This window comes from Pongo pygmaeus, chromosome 18 (genome assembly GCF_028885625.2).
Source record: "Pongo pygmaeus isolate AG05252 chromosome 18, NHGRI_mPonPyg2-v2.0_pri, whole genome shotgun sequence".
Lineage (NCBI taxonomy): Eukaryota > Metazoa > Chordata > Mammalia > Primates > Hominidae > Pongo > Pongo pygmaeus.
The window spans coordinates 10,604,925-10,629,739 of NC_072391.2; the positions used below are offsets into that span (position 1 = coordinate 10,604,925).

At 55.0% G+C, this 24,815-nt stretch overlaps 2 protein-coding genes across 4 annotated transcripts in view; one reads left to right on the top strand and one right to left on the bottom strand.

Annotated features, from left to right (window-relative positions):
* Positions 1-4,062, top strand: part of PMM2 (phosphomannomutase 2) — a 51,518-nt gene extending 47,456 nt beyond the window's left edge. The window contains exon 8 of the mRNA XM_054455207.2: positions 2,456-4,062. Within this exon, the coding sequence (XP_054311182.1) occupies positions 2,456-2,557 (102 nt within the window). The 3' untranslated portion in view covers positions 2,558-4,062. The remainder of the gene's footprint in view (positions 1-2,455) is intronic.
* Positions 4,063-7,784: 3,722 nt separating this feature from the next.
* CARHSP1 (calcium regulated heat stable protein 1) lies at positions 7,785-24,579 on the bottom strand. Of its 3 annotated transcripts, none has more exons than XM_054455213.2 (4): positions 24,545-24,579; positions 14,046-14,210; positions 13,214-13,336; positions 7,785-10,250 (listed from the first exon to the last, which is right to left on the bottom strand). In XM_054455213.2, exons 2-4 carry the CDS (start codon positions 14,201-14,203, stop codon positions 10,088-10,090), a joined length of 444 nt encoding a protein of 147 aa, XP_054311188.1. In that variant the 5' UTR covers positions 14,204-14,210; positions 24,545-24,579; the 3' UTR covers positions 7,785-10,087. The 3 variants fall into 3 exon arrangements, with proteins under 3 accessions (XP_054311188.1, XP_054311187.1, XP_054311186.1); XM_054455212.2 differs by lacking the exon at positions 24,545-24,579 and adding an exon at positions 16,528-16,635; XM_054455211.2 differs by lacking the exon at positions 24,545-24,579 and adding an exon at positions 16,428-16,635.
* Positions 24,580-24,815: the final 236 nt, after the last annotated feature.

A 24,815-nucleotide genomic window follows, 5' to 3' on the forward strand; every position in this document is an offset into this window, starting at 1 on the left:
TCACAAAGTACATTCTCAAGGATGGGGAGAATTACAAGGAACCTTCTTCAGGGTGGGGGAGATTACAAAGTACATTGATCAGTTCGGGTGGGGCAGAAACAAATCACAATGGTGGAATGTCATCAGTTAAGGCTATTTTTACTTCTTTTGTGGATCTTCAGTTACTTGAGGCCATCTGGATGTATACGTGCAAGTCATAGGGGATGCGATGGCTTGGCTTGGGCTCAGAGGCCTGACAGTAGGTGTTCTAGAAAGGTGTGTTGTGTTAATGTGTGAATACTGACTCCCCTCCTCAGTCACTGAGGCAGGGAGGATGTTTGGCTCTTCTGAGGCATGTGAGAGTTGGTTGTGCCTTTGGTTTTTTGTTTTTTTTCTTTTGAGTCTCGCTCTGTTGCCCAGGCTGAAGTACAGTGGTCTGTTCTTGGCTCCCTGCAACCTCTGCCTCCCAGGTTCAAGTGATTCTCCTGCCAAGCAGCTGGGATTACAGGCGCACACCACCACGCCCAGCTAGGTTGTGCCTTTGTTAGGTTCTCTGTGACTTTTACCCACTGTGCCATTCCTGAAAGAAATCTTTTTTTTTTTAATTATAAGAATTACTAGAACTAGCTTGGCACTGTTGCACACAGTCTTTGTCTCAGCTACTCGAGAGGCTGAGGCAGGAGGTTCGCTCGAACCCAGCCTGGGCAACATAGCAAGACCCTATGTCCAAAGGGAAAAAAAGGCAAAGTCAGAATTACCAGAACTGATTTCACATGTTTAGGTAGCAGATGGTGGCCATGAAATTCAGGTCTGTCTGAAGGTCAAACTGTGCAAGGCCCTGACAAGTTCCCGAGTGGCTGGACTGGAAGAGATGCCAAGTTCATGGCCTCCTAACCTGACTCCACCCAGCACTCCCTGGGCCCAGCGACATTCCTTCCTGAAGCCTGAAATTCACCTCCACCTGAGGAAGCCATCTGCCTGGGGATAGGTTCTTGCAAAAACGAAAACACTCATTTCCAGAGGCAATTAATTCTTTTAAAGGATGTCAGGTTTTGGTACAAAATCATGGTTTCCACATTGGCTTCATGCTTGGTGCTTTATGAGAAAAATCCCTTTTCTCTGCGGTTGTGTTCATTGTATTGTAAATCAATCGTAGATTATTTTAAGGTTTTGAGTTAGAGTGTTTATCCAATTTTATGAGGGAAATAAAGGAATTCCGCAAGAAAAACGGGGGCTTTCCTGCAGGGCTCGGGGTCTCGGGAGTGGCAGGTAACCTGATTCATTAAGGTGAGCCCAGTGGGATTGGTGGGGGTGATGGTGACACAGATTGGAGCACTCGACTCAGGCACAGGACCCCAGCAGAACATGCCCAGGTCCTCCTAGACATGGGCCCTTGCAGACTTCCTGAGGCCTCGGTTTCCTTATCTTACCAAGGTGTGACCCCAACCATCATCTCCTGAACTTCTGGCCACAGAGCTCTGAGCAAGCTTCCATCATGACCCCATTTTGGAGACGGGGAGTTGCCGCAGCCACACTGCTGCTCAGTGGTAGAACCAGCATCTGACCCAGGCCACCTGCTCCAGAGGCCCTGCTCTTAGCCAGCAGCTCAGACCCCAGTCACGTGGGGCCATTTATTTAAGATAGAGTCTCTTTTTGTTGCCCAGGCTGGAGTGCAGTGGTGCGATCTCGGCTTACTGCAACCTCCACCTCCGGAGTTCAAGCAATTCTCCTGCCTCAGCCTCCCGAGCAGCTGGGATTTCAGACATGCACCACCACGCCCAGCTAATTTTTGTATTTTAAGTAGAAATGGAGTTTTGCCATGTTGGCCAGGCTGGTCTCGAACTCCTGACCTCAAGTGATCTGCCCTTCTCAGCCTCCCAAAGTGCTGGGATTACAGGCATGAGCCACCACGCCTGGCCCACGTGGGGCCGTTTAAATGAAAATCAAATCAACTGAGTTCCTCCATTGCATTGGCCACGTTTCAGGTGTGCAGAGTGACACATGGCCAGTGGCTGCCATCACCACTGATGTCGCCATGTCCCTCATCACAGGAAGATCCCTGGCAGCCCTGCTCCCGGCCCTCTGCCCTCCTGATGCTCCCTTGTGACTTGTTAGAAAAGCGTGGGCACAGCTAAAAAAAAAAAAACTGATGGCTGTGAGAATACTGTCACTGGCTGATGCCTTCTGTATAGAAAAATAAGCCTTAGACAGATCTTCGCAAGAACGTCGTGATGTCTCTCATAGGCATAATTACATGTTCCAAGCCAAATTGCAGTTCAAGAGAAGGTTATAAATCTCTTCTCGATAACAATTGTACTCACGTTCCTCTCCTGGAAACTAAGAGGAAGGTAGCTGAAGAAATTCTCCCTGCCCAGTTAAGTGTTGTTTTTTGGGTACTTTTGGGCTCCAGGGTCACATCAGCAATGGCCCGGGACAAACGAGGGGGAGCCTTCATCTGTACTTCGTGTCTTTCCAGGGTGGCAATGACCATGAGATCTTCACAGACCCCAGAACCATGGGCTACTCCGTGACAGCGCCTGAGGACACGCGCAGGATCTGTGAAGTGCTGTTCTCCTAATGCGGGAGCGGGAGGGGCAGGGTCCCAGCTGACAAGCCAGCATGGGGCATTCGGTGGCCAGAGCCGAGGGTCCTCCCACACGTGCTCACCCACCCGTAGCCCAGGCAGGCTCTGCGTGCTATGCCAGGCACGTGCAGTCTGGACCTCCACCTCCAGTGCCAGAAACTTCCAGAAGGAAGAAGAAAACTCTTGTCAAGAATGGCTCAGAGGAATGTCTCCCACAAAAGGTCTTCCCCACCCACCCCCAGTCCCCTAGTCTAATACCCACCCTGATACGTGCAATCATGTAGTTTTGGCGGAAATTTCCCCATCATTCTAGGATGATACAGAAAGAAAAAATGTGCCTGGACCCTCCCTCTTGGTGGGTCTGTAGAAACATAAGCGGTTTTTTAATGGACCCCTGCATCAATACCAAAAATGGGAGTTTGGTAATGAGAAACAAGGACAGGCCATCTGCAGTGACCCAGCCCAGGACGAAGTTTACAAACACCTCCTGGAACGAAGCTCCCGCCTGCATGTCACCTTGATGGGGGCTGTGAGCGGGGCAGTGTGATGCCCAGTGACTAGACGCACTCTGCGTTTTCCCGTGTTTGAGGCTGAGGCCTGCTGGACAGATGGCTGGCCAAGTGGGAGCAGACCCCAGGGAGTTTGCACCTCGGCTGGGCCGGATTCGGACCGGCTCTGTATTCACTACACTCGGAATAGCCTGGCTGCTTCTCTGTCTCCGAGACCGAAGGCAGTGGGAACCAACAGTCGGGCTGGAGAGTTGGCGCTGGCAAAACAGTCCTTCCCCTGGGGCTGGTTCTCACCCAGGTCCAGAGAAACCAACGCGGGAGATGTCAGACTTCACCAAAAGGACTTTCTGGTTGCCCCGGCTGGCTTCCTGGAGGCGTTCGCCTCTAGTTTCTCAGGGATGGAGCGAGAGCCCAGCCAGAGAACAGTAAGAGGAGCTGCTCTCCTATCTGCACTCACCCAGGCCTTCACCGAGACTTTACCACTGAGGGGGCTGAGTGCAGCTGCAGCTAGGTCCGCGTCCCTCACTCTTTGCATCTTTTGCACGTTCTTCGTGAAACTGGAAGGATCCCGGGTCTCAGCCAGAACACGGTGGAAGAGAAGTTTCCTAGGAAACGGTTCATGTGTCACTTTTCAGGATGTGGAAACGCTGGGACTCATACACCCTCCATTGCTTGGTGCTGGGACTGTGTGGCCTCCACTCGGCACTTGCCAACCTGAGTCTGGGGCCAGGGGAGCCCAGGCTGCCCTGCACTCCTGCCTCCCAGCCCACAGCCAGGTGATTTCATCACAGCTAAGCCTGGTTCCTTCCAAACCTCCCACCCACTCGGGCTTGTAACTGTCCGAGCCCCGGATCCGGTGGGGTGAAAGCAGCCAGCTCCTCATCTCAGTGACTCACAGGACACGGCCATCCAGTGGCATCTTTCCTTGTTGAATGATACTGTAATGACCTTCCAAAATGAAAAGTAGCACATTAAAGTGATTTTATTGTTTCCTGTTTCTCATTCTGATTCCTTTTTCCTCCTATGTTGCCAGATTCTGGAACAGAACCCCAGCCCTTCCAGATCTGAGAGCCACTCTTTCTTTGCTCTGGATTTCTGTCACGTCGGGGGCCTCTCCCTCTGCAGAGTTGCATGTTGCTGTTCCTGATGCACAGACTCCTCCCCCGCTGCTTTTCTGCCCACTGGCTCAGGATCTGCCATTCTTTACAAGTTTCCTTAACGTATTGCGTCAAAGTGAGATAACTGAGTCTTATTCAAACTTGTTTTAACCAGAGATGGAGGGTCGCTGCTATGTCACCGCCTGCACAGGGCCGCCCTCAGGTGAGTACCCCGAGTCCGCCAGGCTGGGTGCTGATGCGCGGAGGCCTGGGCCTTCCCTGCCCCAGTTCCCACAGTGGCTGCTTCAGAACCTCCCCAGGTCCCTCCAGCCCCTCCTGCACTGCCTGCTGCTTCCGTTCTGCAGTCAGAATGGACACTCCCCTCCCACCTCAAAAGGGCTTTGAACTCCCCTTCCTTCCCCCTTTCCTTCCCCCCTTCTTTGTCATCACATTGCATCCCAGGCCAGCTTCCTGGGGCTTACTCCAAGGGCATCGGCTTGCCCCACACTGTGGTGGGATGTAAAGTGATAACAGCTAAACGACGCATGCACAGCATGTCCTGGTGCCTTCCACGTGACCCCAGAGCAGCAGGTTCTGCACGTGGCAGGTAAGAGCACAGCTGCGAGCACAGCTGCCAAGACTCCAAGCCTAGTTCTGCTGCTACAAGCTGCTGCGTGACTTAAGGTGAGTTCATCTTCGCCTCAGGTTGTTCATGTGTCAAATGGGATAGTCCTTACCGTGTATGGAATTGAAAGCACTTTGAACAGTGAGTGTGAGCCATTACTACCTCAAGTAATACCCCTCCCCAACCCAGAACCCTACAAGGCAGGGACAGTCAGTTCCTTTCTCTGCTTTAGGGGGTTGGCAGGATAAAGACACCATCACAAGAAATTTAAACACAGTAGGTAACTTTTGAGCCAGAGCAAAGCACAGAGGTTGCACCCAGGCCAGCCTAGCACTGTTGAAAGTCAGCATCCCCAGCACTGCAAGAAGCTGACCCTGAACTCAAGGTCACCCAGGGCTTAAGCCTCAGAGAAAAGGCCTGCGTTGAACCTGAGCAGCCGGTGAGTGCAGGGCAGGCCTCTGGCTCCCTGGAGGGAGAGGCTAGCCAGGAAGTTAAGCTTGAACCTGATCCCGAGGGAGAGGCATGGGGCATGCTCACGATCTGTCCGGGAAGGTCTCTCCAGCTACTGGAAGGGGAGTGCCCACAGGGGCCAGGAGAAGGCAGTTGGGCAGATGTTGCCGTAGTCCGGACACATCCAGGCATACGTGGCTTTGAATCACTTCCTCTCCACGGGCTGCTGCTTCCTCTCCACCCCTCCCAAGTGTTCTGGCTCTGGGCCCCAGCTGGCCACCTCAGCCCAGGTAGGCTCTTCCAACCTGAACAACAGGCAGCCTCCACACTGCCCGCCACGGCACCCCAAAGTCAACACCTAGAACTCATTCCACCTCCTTCACCCGAGGCTGCTTTCCCAAACGTCTTCCCAGTCCCACCATCAGTTTTGTTTTTTGTTGTTATTGTTGTTGTTTTTGAGACGGAGTCATTGTTGTCACCCAGCCTGGAGTGCAATGGCGCGATCTCAGCTCACTGCAACCTCCGCCTCCCTGGTTCAAGCAATTCTACTGCCTCAGCCTCCCGAGTAGCTGAGATTACAGGCCCCCGCCACCATGCCCAGCTAATTTTTGTCCTTTTAGTAGAGACGGGGTTTGCATGGGCATGAGCCACCACGCCCGGCCTTTTTTTTTTTTTTTTTTTTTTGAGATGGAGTCTCACTCTGTTATCCAGGCTGTGGTGCATTGGCACAGTCTTGGCTCGCTGCAACCTCTGCCTCCAGGTTCAAGCGATTTTCCTGCCTCAGCCTCCCAAGTAGGTGGGACTACAGGTATGTGCCATCACGCCCAGCTAATTTTTGTATTTTTAGTAGAAACGGGGTTTCACTATGTTGCCTAGGCTGGTCTTGAACTCCTGACCTCAAGTGATCTGCCCACCTCGGCCTCCCAAAGTGCTGGGATTACAGGCGTGAGCCACTGCGCCCGGCCATAATTTTTGTATTTTTAGTAGAGATAGGGTTTCACCATGTTGGCCAGGCTGGTCACCAACACCTGACCTCAAGTGATCTGCGCACCTCGGCCTCCCAAAGTGCTGAGATTACAGGCGTGAGCTACCACGCCTGCTCTCCACCTTTTGCCAAACCCTTCTTTGTGCCACCCATGCAGTACTCCGTATAGTAAGTCAGCAAATCTCATTGTTTTGAGCTAAGTGCTTACGTTAGCCTCTCCCTCCTAAACAGGTTTGATGGGCTGGTTTTTTCCCAATATGCTTTGGAAATCATTGTATAATATTGACAAGTGTCCATCTCTGCACCACCCAAAATCACTGCCTCCCTTGGGAGACACCGGCCAGAGCAAAGCCTTCCCAGCAGAGCACAGCGACCCCGTAGAGTGGCCCCTGCCCGTCACTGCTCTCCTGGAAACCAGGAACAGGAGTTCTGACACCTGCCCACCTTCTGCCGTCACTTCCACTGCCCCAACAGCAGACCCTTCCTCCCCTGCTATGGACCTTGAGAAGCTCTCCGTCCTAGGACTCTCCACCAGCCCTGGGCCCTCAAGCCTCATCTGCTTCCAGCCCCTGACTTCATGCCTGAAGAGCAGCAGCTTTTTCTTTTTTTTTTTTTGAGACTGGGTGTCGCTGTCACTCAGGCTGGAGTGCAGTGGTGCAGTCACAGCTCACTGCAGCCTTGACTTTCTGGGCTCCAGCAATCCTCCCACCTCAGCCTCTGGAGTAACTGGGACCACAGGCTCATGCCACCATGCCCAGCTAATTGCATTTTTTTGGTAGAGACCAGGTTTTGCCATGATGACCAGGCTGATCTCAAACTCCTGAGCTCAAGCCATCCACCTGCTTCGGCCTCTCAAAATGCTGGGATTACAGGCGTGAGCCACCGTGCCCAGTCCTAGCAAACGTTCATCAAATGTCTATAGCAGTGGCCGGGCGCTGCGGCTCACACCTGTAGTCCCAGCACTGTGGGAGGCTGAGGCAGGAGGATGGTCTGAGTACAGGAGTTCGAGACCAACTTGGGCAATGTAGCAAGTTGCTCTCTACAAAAAAATTTAAAAATTAGCCAGGCACAGTGGCATATGCCTGTAGTCCCAGTTACTCAGGTGGCTGAAGGAGGATCACTTGAGCCCACGAGGTTACGGCTGCAGGGCAACAAAGTGAGACGTTGTCTCAAAAACAAAAAACACCTCTATAGCAGGAATGAGCCAGGGACTGTGGACAGTACGCCCCGAGGCCCGTCCTTTCTTCCCACAGATGATGGGGATGAGGTGTAACTCACACATCCTGAAAGCTTCAACAGGGCACTGGACGGCCGCTGACCAAGTTACTGGCATTTTCTATTGCCAGGAAGCCGCATTCTCCTCCCTGCTAAGCTTTCTCATGCTAGAGAATGATGACTAAAGAAAAACGATGATCCCATCTTCTTATTCACCATCCCCTAAAAAAACAGACTGCCAAGTGGAATGTGTCAGCCTCACCTGGGGGAGACACCCTTATCTGACGACTTAAAAGGAAGACCTTGGTGAGCTTTCCTCCACACAAACGCACGCATAGCCTTGCAGAAAACAAAACTTTATTGGGAGAAAGATGGCTGATGGGATCCTCAACTCTAGCTCTCGCTCTGTCACCAAAAACCTCCGTCCCTGCAAGAGCCTCCAGGAGTTTCCCCTTCTGTAAACTGGTATTGCGTCCCTTCCAGCTCTGACATCCTGCAGTTCTAGAATACCCATTGATTGATTGAAAGAGCTGTGGCCAAACAGGAAGGACAGAGCAAGAGCTGCTGACAAAGGATTCTGCCAAGACAGAATCCAAAGCTCACCCCTGAATAGCAGAATGCAATCCCCCCGCTCACTGCCGGCCAGAGCCTGCCAGAGTAGCCAGCACACGGGGTCACAGCAATGCCACCCATGCCAAGGCGACGACAGAGTGGGAGAGAGGCTTGGGGCAGTGAAAGAGCCCTCTCGGGTCTTGGCTTTGGAAGTGTGGACTGTACCAGCAGATGGGCCCTTGGGAAGCCACCAGGGAACAATTCAAGGCTGGAGAGAAAAAGGCCACCTTTGACCCAGCAGAAGGCAGAGGAGGGTGAGGACCTACAAGGAGCATTGCAGGCGAGGAAACAATGGCCAGGACCTAACTGTGGTGGGAACCGCCTTTTTCTCCACACACTGGCAATCAACATGCGTATTTGCTATTTTAAAACAACCCCCTTCCCCGCCCTTAGGCTGAAAGGACAAACTTATCAGAGTTGAGTACCTGATGAAGCTGTTCATGCTTCCAGCATCAAGCGATCATACCTCTTTTCTGAATGTTTACTGTCTGCCCAAATGCCATTTTCCAAAAGGTTTGCTTCCCTGTGTTGACAAGTGGATTCTTGACTACATCTAGGTCATATATTTCAAAAAATAATGCCTAGCTATTTCTACCTTTAAATCATGACTAAAGCCAAACCGAAACCACAGCAAAGATAACCTAAGGATTTGTTTACCAGAAATACCTACAACAAAGTTTGCAGGCCGGGAGCGATGACTCACACTTGTAATCCCAGCACTTTGGGAGGCCGAGGTGGGCAGATCACCTGAGGTCAGGGGTTCAAGACCATCCTGCCCTACATGATGAAACCTGGTCTCTACTAAAAATACAAAAATTAACCAGGTGTGGTGGCACACACCTGTAATCCCAGCTACTCAGGAGACTGAGGCAGAATTGCCGGAACCCTGGAGGCAGAGGTTGCAGTAAGCCGAGATCGGGCCACTGCACTCCAGCCTAGGTGACAGAGCGAGACTCAGTCTCCCACCCAGCAAAAAAAAAAAGTTTGCAATGTCGGCAGCAAGGTGCAAACAGGGCCGGCTCTGGGTGAAAGCTTTAGTTACGAAAAATAAGAAAAAAAAAATCCCCAAGCATTTCTTAATAGTAGTTTTAAAGAAAACCCCCTCTCCAAAGGTATGTTTCTCCTTCAACTTTCTTGACTTTGCCAGGCTGTCAGGATGCAAGCTACCTACTCTTTTCTGGATGGATCGGGACAAAGTTTTTAAACAAAGACTCTGCCCTCTCCACAAGCCCTTCCCACCACCCCCACCCGGCCGCCATAATGACAGGGGCTGTGAAATGGCTGTTGAGTGATGGTCACACAACCAGAAGGCAGATGAAAAGGTCAGGCTGTAAGAGGGGTTCAGCCTCCCACTACCAGCCTGCTGTGCCCCGGGGTGGGAGTGCTGGGAGAAACTGTCTTCCCCGCACAGGCAGCTATGCCGCCTGCCACTGCAAAGGCACCAAAAGGCAAAATCCATCCAATCCAAAGACCGCCACCCCCCCCTTTTCCCACCTGCTTCAAGCCAGCTCCCCTAGAACCAACCAAGCCAAGAATGAGAAAATGCTTTGCCCAGGCCGAAGGAGAGGCGCAAGGGGCACTTAGGTGGAAATTTGCCTTGGGGAAGTCACGCAAGGTCCATGTCAGCTGCCAGTGGGCCAGATCTGGGAATCTGGAGCCTCCAGCTCCAGGAGGAAGAGGGATTCTGTGGGTTGAGCCCACGTGTCTGAGCAGCTGGAGAAATACCACCCTTGATCCACTCCCTGGGCTGGGGTTGGAACCTCCACTCAGCCACCAGTGGGCACCTCTCCTTTTTAAATGCTTTTAATGCTCTTCAGATGGTGAGAGGTGGTTGCAATGGTCAGAGGCTGTGCTGGTGGCCAGGAACACTCCACATCTGCCCCCCATACCCCTTCCTCCAGGAGATACTTGAAAGGGACCATGCCCCGCCGAAGCCCCGTCTCGTGTGGAAGAATGTCATCTCCAGTGTCTGCCGCCTCCTCCCCGCAAAGTCTCCCACAAGCACAGGACAAGGGGTGCTTCCAGCATCTCCTAGGAGCTGACGACGTGTCCGGACCAGGTCTCATGCTTGGTGCCTGGTGCCAGGTGGGTGATGACGACCTCCACGGCCTGCAGCTTCTCATTCTTGGGCGGGATGGAGCACATTTTATAGGTGACCTCGTCGCCTTCCACTGGGACATACTCCCCTTCCACACTACGGGGGCATAAATAAAGCAGTCAGTGCTCACACCGAGACAAGGCTCCCTTCCCCAAGACACCAGCCACCCTTCTGGTCACAGGGCCACCAAAGCAGGCATCATCTGACCAACCACCGGGAACCTGTTCCCAAAGAACTGCCCCTCCACCAGAGGCAGCTGCCACACTGCCCCCAGCCTCTGTCCTAGCCAAGGAGGCCCTGGCCCAATCAGCTGCTTCCCTGGGACTTTTGATGCTGGAACTGAAAGAGCTCAGCCACATGTGGGTGCTCACATGGTGACATGAAATGTGGGAGGGAGCCTGGGCTTGTGGATGGAGAGTAAAGACAGCCAGTCCAAGCCAGAGGGAAACGAGGCCATCACGGAGTCGAGGGGTGGCCTGGCCAGGGCTTTCCTGAGGTCCTCAGCACAGCAGCCCCTGGTTCCAGGAGTATCAGAAACCACATTGTGTCTTTGTTCTCAAATTCCCCAGCTTCCCAGCAAGGCTTTTTTTGAGACAGAGTCTCATTCTGTCACCCAGGCTGGAGTGCAGTGGTGTGATCTCAGCTTACTGCATCCACCTCCCGAGTTCAAGTGATTCAGCCAAGTATCTGGGACTATAGGCATGTGCCACCACACCCAGCTAATTTTTAGTCAAGTCGGGGTTTTCACCATGTTACCCAGGCTGATCACAAACTCCTGACCTTAAGTGAGCCACCTGCCTCGGCCTCCCAAAGTGCTGGGATTACAAGCGTGAGCCACCACGCCTGGACTCCCAGTGAGCCTTCAAGAAGGTCCCTTTGGTGCTTGAAGCTAGTTCCTGGAGGGGCCTCTCCCTGTGACCACCCCCAGGAAGGTTCCCTTACTTTGTAGGGGACATGAGTCACCCTCTCACATGAGACTGGCATCTTGATGTCCCCTTGATGAGACCCCCCCCGATGCTAAATGCCAGGGCCAGCCAGCTCCCCTAGTAACTGGAGAAGCGTATGGTGAAGAGTGTTTCCGTCTTCGATCTGGTCACGAGGGAGCTCAGAAATAAATCAGCAGCACACTTCCAGCAGCAGAACCAGACATCACAGTATTTCCATCTTCCTAAGTATTTCTTTGCCCCAACCTCTATGTTTTCCTTACTGATTCAAAATCCTTTCTGGGACGAGGCAGTATGGAAACACACTCACACATCCATGTATGCATTCATATGTGAAATGCGTCACCTTGGCATTTTTCTCCTGCCTGCCGATCTGATATGTAAGCATGGGCAAGGGAGGGGTAACTCCCCCATTGCAGTGGGCTCCTCTTTTCAGAAATGTGGTTTCCGTGTTTGCAGGTGTGCTGTGCGGAGTAGGACTCTGTCTGCCCCTGCCTGAAGTAAAAGACTTGGGGTGCTTAGGCCAAAGAAGCAGGTAGAGAGAGGGGTGCTGATCGAGGGTCCTCCCGTCTAAAGGCTGCCCAGAGGATCAGAGGTGAAGCATGGGGGGCTGGGTGCCTTCCAGCCCAGCCCTAGGATGTGTGTGCCCCACCCCAGGCTCCCCAAGGGCTTTCAGACACTCAGGAAGGAAGGACGTCAGTGAGCGTGCAGCAGGAGAAAGGGGCCCACCCCAAACTTCCTTCCTGGAGCAAAGGGGCAGGGCAGCCCCCAGCCTTACCAGTCCACCTCCCCCAAAGGAGGGCAGGAAGCTGGACTGGTCCCCAGGCCAAACAGGGATTCCCAGCCTCATGGGGTATCCTTGGCCAGATATAATGGGCACTCAGACTCACCCCAGCAGTCCTTGCTGCTCACACACACACAGACCTCGTGCGCGCGCACACGCCATGCACAGCTGACGCCACCCTGTCTCCCACAAGCATAGCCAGGCACCCCCAGATCCATTTCCATCGCTTTCTGGCTATGTGATCTTGGGCAGATCTCTCTGTATTTTTTTTTTTTTTTTTTTTGAGATGGAGTTTTGCTCTTGTCGTCCAGGCTGGAGTGCAATGGTGTGATCTCGGCTCACCATAACCTCCGCCTCCTGGGTTCAAGTGAGTCTCCTGCCTTAGCCTCCAAAGTAGCTGGGATTATACGCACCCACTATCATTACTGGCTTTTTTTTTTTTTTTTTTTTTTTTTTTGTATTTTTGTAATGACAGGATTTCACCATGTTGGCCAGGCTGGTCTTGAACTCCTGACCTCAGGTGATCTGCCCGCCTCCCAAAGTGCTGGCATTACAGGTGTGAGCCACCATGCCCAACCTTTTTTTTTTTTTTTTTTTTTTTTTTTTTTGAGATGGAGTTTTACCCTTGTCACCCAGGCTGAATGCAATGGCAAGATCTCGGCTCAGTGCAACCTCTACCTCCCGGGTTCAAGCGATTCTCCTGCCTCAGCCTCCCAAGTAGCTAGGATTACATGCACCTGTCACCACACCGTGCTAACTTTTTTTTTTTTCTTGAGATGGAGTCTTGCTCTTGTCTCCCAGGCTGGAGTGCAGTGGCACGATCTCAGCTTACTGCAACCTCCGCCTCTCAGGTTCACGCCATTCTCCTGCCTCAGCCTCCCGAGTAGCTGGGACTACAGGCACCCGCCACTGCGCTCAGCTAATTTTTTTTTGTATTTTTTTAAGTAGACACAGGGTTTCACCGTGTTACCCAGGATGGTCTTGATCTCCTGACCTCGTGATCCGCCGGCCTCGGCCTCCCAAAGTGCTGGGATTACAGGCGTGGTCCACCGCGCCCAGCACTCACAAAACCTTACACACCCATTCACAAAGACACACCCAGGCACAATCACAGGTACCGTGTCACCCAACACAGCTCCGTATAGTCTCACAGCCCCAACCCAACACACACACAGGAGCACAGTTGGAGCACCAGCCAAAGGCAGAGTCACACAGGCCCGGCCATTCGTCCTCACAGCCAGCACCCATCACAGTCACACACCATCCCCACCTCCACAGGGCCAAGGAAGCGCCCACCCCAGCCAGGCCGCCCAGACCTGCCGCTGACTCACTCAGAAATGTGCAGGAAGATGTCGGGGCCGCCATCAGCTGGGGTAATGAAGCCGTGGCCCTTGGACCGGCAGAAGCATTTGCAGACTCCTTTGTAGACGGGGCCCTGTGAAGCCCGCACGGTCCTGACAGAGAGGGGGCAATGTGAGGGGCCCCATCAGCGCTCCAGGACAGCCACCAGCACTCCTGGGCACATGAAGCTCATTCCAGCCCCTGCCCATAGCTGTGCCCCATCAAGCCCCGGCCAGGACCGCCATGTACAGTCACACAGGCTGAGGACTGCACAACCCTGAGAGCCGCTCACACAGACGCTGGTGAAAAGGACTCTTTGGATGACCCTGGCAAATTTTCTTGGGCCTGTTTTCCCACCTGGAAAGAGGGAGTTGAACTAAAACATCACTGAGCATCCCTCCAGAAACTAATGATTAATTATTAATAACACGAGCATCCTCCACTCACAGGGCCTAAGACCTGCATTTGCCAGGCATCGTGTGGGTCCTCTGCAGCCCTGGTACTGTGCCCATTTTGCAGCTGCAGCATTCACAGTTACAGGGAAACAGACTCTCGTGTGTGGTTGAAGCCCAGCGATTCTGACCCCAGCAATTGCCCACCCATTGCCACTCCCAGCTGGTAACAGGTTCTTTGGGCTGGGCAGTACCCTGAATTTACAAGGCACCTTCCCAGTTTCTTCACCCTCAGCCCAAGGCCCAGCCCCAGGTCTGCCTATTTGACAGTCCGGGACATAGGCCCAAAAATGGCCAGATACACAGTGAATCTCTGGCCTCAGGCAAGAGATCCATCTGAGAATGCATCCCTAACCCGCTCCAGACTCACGCTGAGAAGGTCCTCGTCCGGCGAGTGGGCAGTGGGCTTGGGACCACGTTGCCCCGCAGAGGGGATGGTGAGCGCTCGCGGGTCCGAGGGGTGTCCAGCAGCCCGACTGAAGCTTGCTGGGTGGGGGGCTGTGGTGGTGGGGGAGGCTCAGATGACATGGCTGACCTGGAAGGAGAAGAGGCTCTCAGGGACTCATGCCTTGCGAGGTAGGGGCCCAGTGCTTACCCCCATGTCCAGTACCTAAGGCTGATTCCTCTCAGTCACCTCAACACCATTGTCACCTTGTCTGGGAGCACACCTGGCGGGGTCAGGTGCCTCTTCTGGGCTCCTGAAGCAACCGTGGGGCCCCCTCGGTCATAGCTCTTCATGAAAATGCCAAATCTTCCCCCATGACCAGGATGGCATCGGTCCCCTGTGTCCCCAGCACAAGGCATGGACCCCAGCACACTTGGGACACATAGTATTTGTGGGAGGGAAGGAGGCAGGTGAGGAAGCTGAGCAGGAAACCCAAAGCCAGGGGCCAGGCGCAGTGGCTCACACCTGCAATCCCAGCACTCTGGGAGGCCAAGGCGGGTGGGTCACTTGAGGTCAGGAGTTCGAGACTAGCCTGGTCAACATGGGGAAACCCAGTCTCTAATACGAATACAAAAATTAGTTGGGGATGGTGGCAGGCACCTGTAATCCCATCTACTTGGAGGCTGAGGCATGAGAATTGCTTGAACCTAGGAGGCGGAGGTTCCAATGAGCTGAGATTGCACCACTGCACTCCAGCCTGGGCAACAGAGCAAGACTGTCTCAAAAAAAAAAAACCCAGCGCCAGGGAGATTTTAATGCCAGCCACCTAGATCCAAACTCAGCCACTCCACGGACCCTCCCTGACGCTGCTGTGAGCCAGACACCACAGGGAGGCAGGGGCAAAAACTGACCCTCACGCAGCGTCCTCCTCCAGGGAACTGTGGAACACATCGCAGAGAGAGCTCAGGTGCCACGTTTCAATCCCTGAGCAGCTCTAACAAGCCTGCACCCAGGACTGGGGGGCCTGCTGGGGGAGCCCAAAGGACCCAAAGGGAAAGGGAGAATTTCCAAGGCTGCATCCATCTCCATCCAGCTCCATCAGGCCCAGTGAATTTCCACACAGCCTGGTCGCCGCTGCTGTTATAAAATCAGATTCCTTCTGTGACCCCTAGTATGCACCCGTAAACCCAGCTGGAGGGCTGGAGGGAGGGAATTCCTTAGCTGCTGCTGTGCTTTTAACAATTTTTCAAGAGTAGGACACTCGCTGTACACAATAAACACTGAACACTGAATACGAAGGTGTCGGCTCTAACGTGGTCTCAGCTCGAGGTTCAGAGGGAAGAGAAACAGTCCGGCAGTCGGAGGCCCTTGGGTAAGTCCTTTCCCTTCTCTGGGCTCAGTTTCCGAATATGCAAAGTGGGGCAGCTGGGTGGGCATCACTTGGCACCTGCGCAGGGCTGGTGATGGGGGTACGAGATGAAGTAGGGAGAAGCCTAACTCAGGAGGCCACTCAACGCCACACAGCCAGGAGGGACAGCAGTAGCCCTGGATAGGTTTGACTCAGGTCCCATGGGGTTTTCAAATTTAGATTTGAAGCATGGGCCAGGCTGGTTGGCTCACGCCTGTAATCCCAGCATTTTGAGAGGCCGAGGCAGGTGGATCACCTGAGGTCAGGAGTTTGAGACGAGCCTGGCCAACATGGCGAAACCCCATCTCTACTAAAAATACAAAATTAGCTGGGCATGGTGGTGGGTGCCTGTCATCCCAGCTACTCGAGAGGCTAAAGCTGGAGAATTGCTTGAACCAGGGAGCTGTGGGTTGCAATGAGCCGACATTACGCCACAGCACTCCCGCCTGGGTGAAACAGTGAGATTCCGTCTCAAAAAAAATAAATAACTTTTTTTTTTTGAGACAGTGTCTCACTGTCACCCAGGCTGGAGTGCAGTGGCATAATGACAATTCACTGTAGCCTCTACCTCCATGCCTAATTTTTTTTTTTTTTATAGAGACAGGGTATCACTATGTTGCCCAGGCTGATCTCAAACTCCTGGGCTCAGCGGATTCTCCCACCTCTTCCTCCCCAAGTGCCAGGATTACAGGCATGAACCGTCACGCCCGGCCTGAACTATCTTAAACATCCCAGGGGGTTTCCTCAAAATCCAGGTTTCCAGCTGCTTGTGGAAAGAACTGAAGCTCTCACAACCCTCAACCTCAGTTTGCCACCCCGGTGCCCTCATTTATAGGAGTCTTCAACCTACATCACCCAGAAATCACACCATAACCCCCGAACCGCCTTCAACCATAACCACCCAAGAACCAGGCCCTGCTTGGAGGGAAGGGGATGCCCCATCCCTGAAATGTCAGAACCTCTCCCCTGACATCGCTCCACTCTCCCCTGTCGGGCCTCAGTTCTGTCAGGCTGGGAAGGAGGTGGCTGGCTGGCCTTCTGGAGGAGGTGGCATCCTACCTCCTGTCCCTTCTCTCAGCTACAGCCGCGGCCAAGGAGGACCCTGAGTCCAGGGAGCCCCCACCTCGAAAAGGCCCCAGCTGCTGGCCTGGGGGCCAGGGCCCCGCATGACCCACCAGCACAGGTCACAGAGTCCTAGAATGTTCAACGCCCAGAGTTCCAGGAAAGAGGCTAGCCCTGGGAGTGGAGGGCCCTGTCCAGGCCTCCCAGGACAGCAGATGGGAACAGTGGCCTGGCAACTCCACGGTGAGAGGCACTGCCCTGCCTTGTTCTATCCAAAGTCTCCCTCCCTCCTTTCTCTTGGAGTCAAGCATAGCTGACTTCCTTTTTTTTTTTTTAATTTGAGATGAAGTCCCGCTCTGTCGCCCAGGCTAGAGTGCAACGGCACAATCTCGGCTCACTGCAACCTCCACCTTCCGGGTTCAAGCGATTCTCCTGCCTCAGCCTCCCAAGTAGCAGGGGTTACAGGTGCCCGCCACCACGCCCGGCTAATGAAGCATAACTGACTTCTACCCCTTGCCTGCTGTGTGGTCTGGTACAAGTTACTTAATCTCTCTGGGCCTCAGTTTCCACATCTGGAAAATGGGAATTATTATAGTCCCGATTTCACACCATCAGGCTGAAGTGAAAACAAAATAATACACACTAAGCACTGGACACACTGTCCGTCCAGGTCCAGTGAGCAGTAATTGCCAGCTATGACTGTTCTTATAATTGTCATCATAAAGTCACTCAACAGATACGTGCCCAATACTGAGCCCTGTTTAAGGCCCCAGAGACAAAGGGCTGAACTTGAAGCCAGAGAATAAACAGTTAAATAAACATAAACCAGATCATTACAGATCCCAAAAGGGCTGTAAAGAAACAGACAGACCCAATACCAAACCCTGTTTAAGGCCCCAGAGACAAAGGGCTGAACTTGAAGCCAGAGAATAAACAGTTAAATAAACATAAACCAGATCATTACAGATCCCAAAAGGGCTGTAAAGAAACAGACAGACCCAATACCAAGCCCTGTTTAAGGCCCCAGAGACAAAGGGCTGAACTTGAAGCCAGAGAATAAACAGTTAAATAAACATAAACCAGATCATTACAGATCCCAAAAGGGCTGTAAAGAAACAGACAGACCCAATACCAAGCCCTGTTTAAGGCCCCAGAGACAAAGGGCTGAACTTGAAGCCAGAGAATAAACAGTTAAATAAACATAAACCAGATCATTACAGATCCCAAAAGGGCTGTAAAGAAACAGACAGAAGGGGATAGGGGGAGAAGGGTGGGAGTACACATGCTAATCAGGGTGCCCGCAGGACCCTGAACAGCAAGAAAGGGGTAGCCATTTGGAAAACGGAGGGAGGCTGTTCCAGGTATGGGGAACAGCCTGTGCAAAGGCCCTGAGGTTGGCAAGGGCCCGGGTGGGACCGAGGCCAATGGGGAAACCATGTGGTGGGTGGGGGACTAGGAATGGGAGGCAGGAGAGGCGGTGGAAAGGGCAGGGCCCGCTCAGGAATCATGCTGCGTCATCATCATCATCACTGTCATTGTCACCATCGTCATCCTCCTTGCATCTTCCATTTGTCACACCCATTTTCCCCTGGGTGAATGGCACAGACGCAAAATGGGGGCCCCCTTTCTCCACCCTAGCCCCCTCAACACCCCAAGTGCACCCAATCCTTCAGAGATGCCACTGGAAGCCCATGGCCTGTAGGGGTGAGGAGTCTGAGGGCAGCACAGGGCCCCTCTGTGTCCCAAAGGCCCAGCACAGGTGCTGGCACAGAGCAGGGTCTCCAGGAATGGCCGCAAGGCTGGCTTTTTTTTTTTTTTTTCCAGATAGGATCTCACTTGGTCACCTAGGCTGGAATGCAGTGGCACGATCATGGCTCACTGAAGCCTCTCAACCTCCTGGGCTCAGGTGATCCGCCCACCCTAGCCTCGTGGGTTGTGGGACTACGGCCACGTGCCACCACAACCAGCTCGTTTTTTGTATTTTTTGTAGAGACAGTGTTTCAATATGTTGCCCAGGCTGGTCTTAAACTCCTGGGCTCAAGTGATCGGCCCACCTTGGTCTCCCAAAGTGCTGGGATTACAGGCGTGAGCCACCACACCCGGTTTCCAAGCCTCATTCTTTGCCAGCATTAGGACCCAAAGCCCCAGCTGGCTGCCACTGCATTGGTGTGCACTCAGCACCGTGCCCAGCCCAGCAGGAGGTGGCTACATTCCTGCTCACCTGATAGTGGAAGAAACTGAGGCACGGAGCAGACTTGACTAGGGGCGGGGGCAGTGCCCCCTGGGAGACCCAGGAGCTTTCTCCAGCCTCTCATGGCCCATCTGGACTGGAGCCCAGCTGGGGTGGCCAGAGTAGGCCTGGCCAAGGGCTACCCACTCCCCAGTAGGCCCAGCAGAGAGGAGTGAATGGCCTCAGTGCGGGGGAGGGCCAGGCAAAGTCCAGCTGGAAAGAAAACAACTGGGGGGCGGGTAGCCAGGCATGCAGAAGCCAGCTCTGAGGCCCTGGCCAGCCACTGCTGTGTCCCCTCCACGATACACACATACACAAGCATGGGGGCACACAGCAGCCCCGCCCACCAGCACGGTCCCAGCTTCCAGCCAGCCACTGCTCTCCCAGCAATACCAGGCATGGCCTTGGAGTGTCCCCAGCAGAAGACATGGCCCGCCCTCTGTGACCAGCCTTCAGCTCCCCACAGCTAGGGGAGGGAGGAAGGCTGCAAACAGATCCGCCGCTCAGGCCGGCTGGAAGCTTCGGGCCAGACGGGGGATGAGCTTCTGGCCTGCAACAAACCTGGACCAAATGTCACGCCCAGGGTATGTCATGACTGCCGGGCTGCGTGTACATGTGTGCTCGTTTGTACACCTGTACGTAGGTGTATGCACATCTGTATGTCTGTGTTGTGTGTACAGGCATGTGTACACATACATATGTGCCCACACATGGCTGTCTTTGCATCTGAGCACATACACATGTGTATGCATGCATGAACTTGTTGCCATCTGTACGCACACGTCCATGGACCGGGGAGCCTCACCTCGCCTCACAGCACGCTGGGCACCTGTGCTGCCACAGGGGACCTTGATGCACTCTGCCACTTCCTATTGAACCAACAGATAAGGGAGTGGGACAGACCATGACTACCATCACCACAGCAGTGTCGTGGGGCCATTCTGCTTACTACTTTACAACACTTCACACAGCTCAGCTCATTCTATCCCCATTTCACTAATGGGAGAACAGAGACACAAAGAGTCAAGTAACTTGCCCAGGGTCGCCTGGCTAACAAAGACCCTGGTGAAATACAGAGTAAGTCAGACAGCAGAAATGCTACGGAGAAAAACCCAGCAGGGTAAGGGGGAGAGGCTGCACCAGGAGGTGCCCAGCTGGCCATGCACCCCCTTCCCCAGTCAGCCCCCAGGCTCTGATGAGTGCCCGGCCAAGGGAGGGAGCCCAGGGTGGTGGGGGCAGGAAGCCACGCCCACTCTGACTGCCCCAGGGACTGGTGTGTCAGCTGGGAGAAGGGGGCCTCGGCCCAAAATAGCCTGGGAATTTTCTGTAGGCTCTGCAGCTCCTCCTGGATGGTTCTGGAGTTCAGCTGGGTACCAAGACTCTGGCTTTCCTAGCCCCTGCTCAGCCTACCCCCATGTCTGGAGACTTACGGCCCAATCATGCAGCCCCCCTGTTACCCACTCCCCAACTTCCTGCCCTCCTGGCCTGAAAACCCACCACCCGGCCGGGAGCGGTGACTCACGCCTGTAATCCCAGCACTTTGGGAGGCCGAGACGGGCGGATCACGAGGTCAGGAGATCCAGACCATCTTGGCTAACACGGTGAAACCCCGTCTCTACTAAAAATACAAAAAATGAGCCGGGTGCAATGGCAGGTGGCTGTAATCCCAGCTACTCAGGAGGCTGAGGCAGGAGAATGGTGTGAACCAGGGAGGCGAAGCTTGCAGTGAGCCGAGATAGCGCCACTGCACTGCGGTCCGGCCTGGGCAAAAGAGCGAGACTCCGTCTTTTAAAAAAAAAAAAAAGAAAACCCACCACCCACATCAATGGGAGCCAAGCAGCCCTGTGCTTACTGCAAGGAGGGCTTTAGCAGCGCTATCAGTCATTTACACTCTAGTGAGAGAGCGCTCATGGAAGGAGACTCCATTCATTTTTGTTTTTGTGAGACAGAGTCTCCCTCTGTTGCCCAGGATGGAGTGCAGTGGCACGATCTCGGCTCACTGCAGCCCCCGCCCCCCAGGTTCAAGCAGTTCTCCTGCCTTAGCCTCCCGAGTAGCTGTGACTACAGGCATGTACCACCACACCCAGCTAATTGCTGTATTTTTAGTAGAGACGGGGTTTCACCATTTTAGCCAATCTGGTCTCAGACCCCTGACCTCAGATGATTTACCCGCTTCAGCCTCCCAAAGTGCTGGGATTACAGGCATGAGCCACCGTGCCCAGCCAGAGACTCCATTCTTAATAGCTTCAGCCCCTTTATTGAAGACAGGGTGACAGAAGGCAGGGGGATAAGAGTTCAAGTCAGACACCTCATTCTTGGCAAAGCAAGAACCTCTCCAAGCCTGCTCTGCAAAATGAGGGTGTCTTGAGCCTTCCATGGGATGCTGGCTGGGGAAGGCCAGGGTTGGGCATGCTGTTGGGGCAGCTTCCAGCCCGGGGCCAGCCCACTGCTGGCAGGTGTGGTGGGTGGATAGTGGCCCACACTATGGGGATGGGGCAGGCTGTACTGCTTTCATACACCCTACAGCCACTGTCCACAGACTTCCGTGTCAGGCCCTGTTGGGGGTTTACAAACATCAGCCACATGCATCTAAACGTCACCCCAACAGGGGAGGCACTTTTAGCAGCCTTGTTTTACAGATGAGAAAACCAAGGCACAGAGTTAAGCCAGTGATTCTACTTCCTACTTTAATGCAGTCAGGAATCTCTGGGGATCTTGTTCAAATGCAGATTGCCATTCAGCAGGTGTGGGGTGGGGCCTGAGATCCTTTATTTCTTTTTTATTTTTTTTTTGAGACAGGGTCTTGCTTTGTTACCCAGGCTGGAGTTTGGTGGCGCAATCATGGCTCACTGCAGCCTCAACCTCCTGGGCTCAAGGGATCCTCTCACTTCAGCCTCCCAAGTAGCTGGGACTACAGGCGTGTGCTACCACACCCGGCTAATTTTTTAATTTTTTTAGAGACAAGATCTCACTATGTTGTCCAGGCTGGTCTCGACCTCCCAGGCTCAAGAGATTCTCCCACCTCGGCCTCCCAAAGTGCTGGGATTACAGGCTCGAGATTCCTGGCCAAGAGTCTACATTTCTAAGGCGCTCCCAGTGAGGCAGCTGTCCCTGACCCAGGGAACACGGCAGTAGCCCGGGTACACCGGCCCATCTCACAGACCAAGGCTTACCAGTGCAAGAGGTGGAAGGGAAATGGAGCAGGGATCGGGGTGAGGCTCTAGAAGAGTAGCGAGGTTAACCTTAGTGCACCTGGGTTCCTCCTTAGTAAACAGACAGAGACACTGAGCTGACCCATCCCAGTCTCCAGCGCAGCTGAGCCCCAGCCTGGGAGAACCGCCGGCACGTGGGCCGAGAGGCGGGGCGGGTCAGCTGAGCCCAGATAGAAGGGTCCCTGGAAGCGACAGAGGCCGAGAACGAGCCAGAGGTTGACGCAGCAGCGTCAGGCTGGCCTAGCCACATTCCCCTCCATTGTTCCGGGGAGAGCGGAGGGTCTGGCGAGGGAGGAGCAGAGAGAGGAGGGGGAGGGACAGGAAGGGATGGGGGTTGGAGTGTCCAGGGCGAGGGACGGGAGGCAAAGGGGAGGGAGCAGCCAGGCCGGAGCCAGCCCTCCGCTGGCTCAGGACCTGAAGCCAACAGTCACAGAGAAGTGCAAACAGGCGGGCAGGGAAGGTGCAGCCCGGCGCCCACGTCCGCCCAGAGCCCCCTCCCAGGCCCCGCCAAGCTGGGAATAGCTCTTCCGCCCTCAGGAGCCCCTGAGTGCTGGGAAGAGGCCGGAAACGCGAGGAGTGTGCCGGGAACCCAAGGGGGCCTCCAACATTGCCGCTGCCTGTGCCCCCATTAGCAGCCCTGGACGGCCTCGACCGGACGGGCGACCCCACCCAGCAGGGAGACGGTCACCCCACCGCCACCACCCACCTGGGACCCTGCGCCCGCCCCAGTTCTCAGCCTGGACTGCCCCTCCGGCGGGAAGCCCAAGCCCTCCTTCTCAACAAGAACCCTACTCTACACTCCTCCCCCACTCAATCCTTCCATCCTTCCCTCCATTCTCGGGGGGCTTTGGCTCAGACCTGAGATTCAGCCCTGACTGCTCCCCACTCACTCTGTGACCCCTGCCAGGCGATTTCACCGCCCCACCCGAGTTTCCGCATCTGTCAAAGGGGACAGGAACGGTGCTGCGTCGCAGGGCTCGGACGCTGTGCAGATGGTGCCGCGAAAATGCCAAGCGCACGGCGGGCTCAGTCAACAATAGTTGTGCGGATGATGGTGGAACTGTCAGGCACGGGTCCATCTGAAATCACCTTCCCTCCCATTCCTGCCCCTGCTGATGGAACACAAACCAAATGCGCTGGCTTTGCCACTCGGTGGAACAAAGACCGTTCCCCTACCTAGGGGACCCACCGTCAACCACCCTCAACCCCACCCCATGGGCCCACGCTGGGCCTAGCTCAGCTCATTCAAAGCATCTACTCCCAGCCGGGCTCTGCGCCTCTTTCTTGCCCTGAAGGGACCAGCATCGAGAACTCACGGTCATCACCAAGGCCACCCAGGGAGTGCAGAGAGGCGGTGGGGTCTCCAAGGAGGACCCCGAGCCCAGAGGAGGGCCAAAGGCCCGAAGGGAGGCAGAACAGAGTCAGAGAGAGGCTGGAGAAGGTAGTGGCGGAAGATAACAGGAAGCCCTGCTGAGAAGTCGGGGACTTAGACGACAATGGGACTTCGGTGGACGATTTTCAGCGGGGGGTAGATCTAAGCGGATTGTTTTTATAAGTTCCCTCTGGCTTCAGAGTGGCGAGCAGATGACAGGGGCAAGACTGGGCACAGAGAGACTGAGAAATATCAAAACAGCAAGTTAAGAAACAGTAGCTTACGTGTCTCCCGGCACGGGGCTAGCTGCCACCTTTTACTCTCACCCTCTTATGCCAGAAGTCAGAGCCCAGTCTGCAGATGGGGAAACTGAGGCTCCGAGAGGCGTACTATTTGGCAGAGATTTCCCCACCTATAAGACCCGAGGCCCTGCCTGGAGCGGGACGTCTCCGCCTTCCCCAGCACACACATCCACTCCAACCCCAGAAAACCGTAGGGCCGGAGGCTTCCTTTTTAAAAATCAAAAAAGAACGCTTCACTTCCGGCCTGCAAACCTCGACCGCCAGCGCAGCCTGCGGAAAGGGGGCCTGTGGGCGCGGGTGAAGTTTTCTCCAGCGCCTAGGGCACCCCCACCCCCATCCGGGCGCAAACACCCGGGCCGAGCGCGCCCGGCGGCTCCTCCTCCCCCAGATGCGGCTAATCGCGCGGCGCCAGGACGGCTCCCCACCTCCCCCGCCGGGCCTGGCCGCGGTCCCAAACCTCGAGCCACAGCTGGCGCGGCCAGGCCCGGCGGGGGGTGGCTCTGCTTCCCGCGTGCGACGCCCCCCGCCCCTCGCCCCTCGCCCCACCGCCCCGCGAGTCCCCCCTCCAGGGCTCCTGCCCAAAGGCAAAAGCGGCGGGGAGGGCGGGGAGAGCTTCCCCTGCACGCAGAGAACAGGTGGCCAGGCGGGAAGTACTACCCGACGTCCGCCTAGAATCCTTGCCGCTGTTGCCACACCCACCCCTTCCCCTGGGGAGGAGCAACCCGCGTTCCCCAAACAGGCCCGGAGAAACCCAGCCCGGAGCCCTCCTCTGCCGAGCTAGAAGACCCTGCAGGATGGGGGACGATGGAGGCAGAGGAGGCCGAGGCCCCACCCCTGCGGCTCCCGGGGCCTCGGGCCAGGGGCGCCCATCCTGGGGTCCCCGAGAAGAGCTCCCTACCCTGCGATCCGTTCTGCTCCGCCAGCCGCTTCGCTCGGACTGGGAGCGCGGAGCTGGAGAGGGGGCGTGGCCCGAGGGGGAGGGGCGCCGATCCCCGCCCCCAGGAGCTCCCGGCCAATGGGGCTGCGGGAGGGATTCCGGGACGGTAGGGGCGGGCGGGGTGGGAGTGGCCCGGACAAGACCTTTGTGTTCGCGCCTCAGACTGGCGGGAGAGCGGAACGCAGAGCGCGGGGCGTGGAGGCAGGGGCGGGGCTAGGCTGTACCCACCAGC